Raw genomic sequence first — 4,033 nt, 5'->3', positions numbered from 1 at the left:
AAATTATCTTTGTACTCCAAAGATTGAGTGAGATGGATTCCTTTATGTCTTGACTGTTTCCAAACTGTTTTTTTGAGGAAAAAGGGCCTCAAAGTTGGAAAAAACAAGCTAGTTCTGTTGTCACTGTTGTGCTTCAAAATCATATTTACTGTTTGGATTTCACAATGATATTTACACAGAATGAAAGCCCAGGCCAAAACAGCCAAAATCAATATTTCCTCCTAAAATCACGTTTCTACACGGGCCAGTGCTACATGTGACTGATTTTGTCCGAGCAGGTCACATATTAATCAAATGTTTAGAACAAGATGGAAAGCCTCACAGCCAGCGAATAACAATATTATCACGATGATAAAAAACAACAACATCTATGCAAATATTCCATCTGTTTGCTACACATTAGAATTGGATGAATCTACCTAACAGATTGAAAAATGATTATTGTTAATCTAATCATGAACGCATACTGAGTGAGTGCACATACTAACATACTGCAAACAAATCCCACAGAAAGCAACACAAGCATTGACTCTGAATATTTTATTAGCATAATCAAACAAAAGTCACTATATAATATGCATAGACCCAAGAAATGGCCTAATGGGGAATCAATGGGCTGGCTGTCAGATATTGATATCTTTCAGCTGACAGAAAATACAGACGACAGCGAAATCAGTCTTCCTCCTCTGGCTTTTAAAACATGATAACATTGAAACCGCATTCGAGTCAAGTAACGTTTATTTGCAGGGTGCAAAGGCAACAAGTGACACGAAAGCAGAATCACAGTAGACTTTAACGACCCATTTTATCATAGAGCTCCACCTTAACGATGGCTTTGCCGATATCAGACATGGTGGCCCTCAATTCAACATGCGTAGCCTTATACTCCACCCCAGAGCCACTGGTTCCCGAGCGGGCGAACTTACTGAGGTCCTTCCCATCGTACATCTGGTTGTATAGCTGTTTGTCGCAGTCGTGGGACATCTCAAACACGCCCACGGCCAGCTGGTTCTTATACAGGTTGTGGTCAAAGGGCACAGAGAACATGATGGCCGCACGCTCGGAGCAAACGCGACTCTGCATATGGAACAGGTCGTAGGTCAGCAGCCCCACGGCGCCCGTGGCCGTGTTGTCGTCCTTGGTGAAGGAACACACCTCGCTGTTGGTGGTGCGGACCGTGGGCTGGGGTGGGTGCTGACAGAAGCCCTTAGCCATATACACCCTGGGGCAACAGAGAGAGAGGTGGTGTTACCCCAAAACTGGTACACATAACTGAGGATCAATGCTAATCAATTGATGATAATCAGTACTTCAGAGTTTCAATCTGATTTAGGTTTTTTTCACATTGTTCTCCAAATTGTACTTGGCCAATTTCCCCTGCTGTCCCGGTCATTGCTCCACCCCCCTCTGCCGATCTGGTGAGAGTTGTAGACTAGCACATGCTTCCTCCGATACATGTGCAGCCAGCTGCTTATTTTTCCCTGACTCAGGCGTTTCAACAGCAGGACGTAATGCATGGGAGGATCACGCTATTCCCCCCAGTTCCCCTCCCTCCTGAACATGCGTCTCAACCGACCAGAGGAGGTAGCGACCAGGACTCATACCCCACTGGCTTCCCACCCGCAGACACGCGGCCAATTGTGTCTGACCAAGCCGGAAGTACTGCTGCTGGGAACTGAACCCGGGTGCTTTTAACTCTACACTACCCAGACGCTCCAGGTTTCCTGAAGTCATGTGTGTGTGTGTGTGTGTGTGTGTGTGTGTGTGTGTGTGTTTTACCTCTGATGAAAAAACAACAACAAAACAAAAACATTTTAGTAACTTTTGCTGAGATGTCCACTCCAGAGTACTTTCTTTCTTAGTGTTGAGTTTTTCCAGAGCGAAACACCTCATGCTGATGGATGGAGTGTGACTGTGCAAGTACTGCTATGGACTTATAAGCAACGGTGAGTGAACCTGCATGCAATGTGCAATGAGGCGGGGTGTGTCACCGCATGATGGATAGGTGGATATTCTCAGCAAAGTGATGTCACACATGAAAACCACCCATCCAAGATATAGTATATCCTGCCAGAGCCAGACAAACGTAGAAGCATGACACTAATACCAAAAGACATAGTAGTTGTCATTTGTTTGTTTTTATCATTGACTGTATATATTTCATTCATTTGCCCTTTTTAGTGGTAGAAGAGACACATGGGGTAGACACTGGGTAAGACACTGATAAACAAAGTGATCAAAGCAATAGGTGACTACTGTATAGTCAATAATCAATTCATCATCATCATCTGCATTTATCAAGTCATTAATTAATTTGAACTTTCAATTTCCATCACATCAACTTGTATCTTTAATGCTATCCCCTTCACCCATCTTATTTATAGATTTGTTTATCCACTTGCCCATTGCACATGTATCATATTTGTAAATCTGATTTGTTAAATTCCAACTTACTTGGGGTTGATGAGGCAGTAGTTATTGCTGACATTGGTGATTTCTATGGTGCAGTTTCTGTTGGTGGTGAGAGTGGCTGACACAGCCTCTGCTGTTTCTGGCATCTTGGCTGGAAGCAAAACGGGACTGAAAGCTTAGAATTATATAATCTATAAACAGATCACCATTCAGCAGAGAGACAATTCCCTTTTAGAGATGTCACACAAAAAAGGCTCTGAAAGTGCAAATATTTGTTGTAGTTTATATAATTTCACATTGTGTCTAAACAATAATCATGATTATTTGATATTTGATATTGCAAACCTTTCATGGCCAAATCAAGCTGAAGCGTAAGATAAAATTACTGTAACGATTTATCATTAGTTACTAATGTATCTACAAACAGGTACATTCCTAAAATATTGCTGTAAGAATTGACCTTCTCTCAATGTCTTGGAAACTGTCTTCCTACATGATATATAAGACATAGATCAATCAAGTTATAATCCTGCTAAAAGTAAGTATTTATATTCACCTTTTGGAGTTGAACACCTAGGTTGTAGACAGTGTAGAGTCCCGTTCTCTCAAATCCTGTGGAGAGGTGGAGAGCTTCTCCCCTCCTCCGGTTACACCTCCACAAATACAGGCGTGTCCTCACTGAATTGACACACTGGCATTCATGGAAAGTCACGTTTCAGAAAGAGCTACCTAATGCCCTGCCATAATCACCATGATACTGTAACCATAACCAGCTATGATCATGGAGTAGGCTGCTACTGAGAAATTAAGTCATGCTTTAATTAGTACATATTTCTATGTCAGCAAACTTGTGTATGTGCATTAATACAAACTTTGTATCTTAAAGCATCAAGGAGTTATGGGGGGTTCAATAAAATAATTCTTTCCTCAATATACAAATGCAGCAAGGAATCTGTGTTGCAAGTATGAAGTTCATCATGTATTGTTGTGTCCACAAGAATGAGTCTACACACAGACAGACGTCACCATGACAACATAACATCCCACATACCATCGACTGCGGTGGCAGCCAGGAGATAAAAAGAAAGAAGTAGTCTATATATTTACAATGAGAAACACCGTTAAGTGGAACATAACTGGTTCTAAACTGACTCCTGGTGAGACCAACTCATCTGAAAGTATCAGACAGCAAACCGATGTGCTCAGCAGCCAAGATGCAACACTTCTCTTGGGCAAGTTAGCACCTGTGTTCTGGTGGCACCTACCGCAGTTTACTATGTATTTCATATGTGCTATGCTATGTTTACCTAGCCGATGTAAAACCGATGTACTTTTTCAATTAAAAAGGCAAAATCTGAATTTGACCTTTCAGTTACTGCAGAGAACTTGAACAATCCTAGACAGTTTTAGAAAAATATAAATTCAACACACTAGTAGTAATGATAGTTTGTTCCTATTGTCTGTGCATAAAGTCTGTAGAGTTGGATAAAAGAGCTTTCAAATACTCTGTCCCTTCTACTTTGAACTCCCTACAAATTATTTAAAACTGGCTCACCAAGTGTCACTTAGGGAATTTAAAAACCTTGTGAATGGCCTTCAGGCAAATTCTTTTTTTAAACTG

At 41.2% G+C, this 4,033-nt stretch overlaps 1 protein-coding gene across 1 annotated transcript; it reads right to left on the bottom strand.

Moving 5' to 3' along the window:
- Positions 1-531: 531 nt before the first annotated feature.
- On the bottom strand, positions 532-3,097 carry LOC310787261 (uncharacterized protein). Its single transcript, XM_083648632.1, has 3 exons — positions 2,969-3,097; positions 2,455-2,563; positions 532-1,222 (listed from the first exon to the last, which is right to left on the bottom strand). Exons 2-3 carry the CDS (start codon positions 2,556-2,558, stop codon positions 793-795), a joined length of 534 nt encoding a protein of 177 aa, XP_083504758.1. The 5' UTR covers positions 2,559-2,563; positions 2,969-3,097; the 3' UTR covers positions 532-792.
- Positions 3,098-4,033: the final 936 nt, after the last annotated feature.

This window comes from Poromitra crassiceps, assembly GCF_964638095.1.
Source record: "Poromitra crassiceps genome assembly, chromosome: 13".
Lineage (NCBI taxonomy): Eukaryota > Metazoa > Chordata > Actinopteri > Beryciformes > Melamphaidae > Poromitra > Poromitra crassiceps.
Note: the sequence above shows the minus strand (reverse complement) of the source record. Positions and strands in the feature narration are given on the sequence as shown.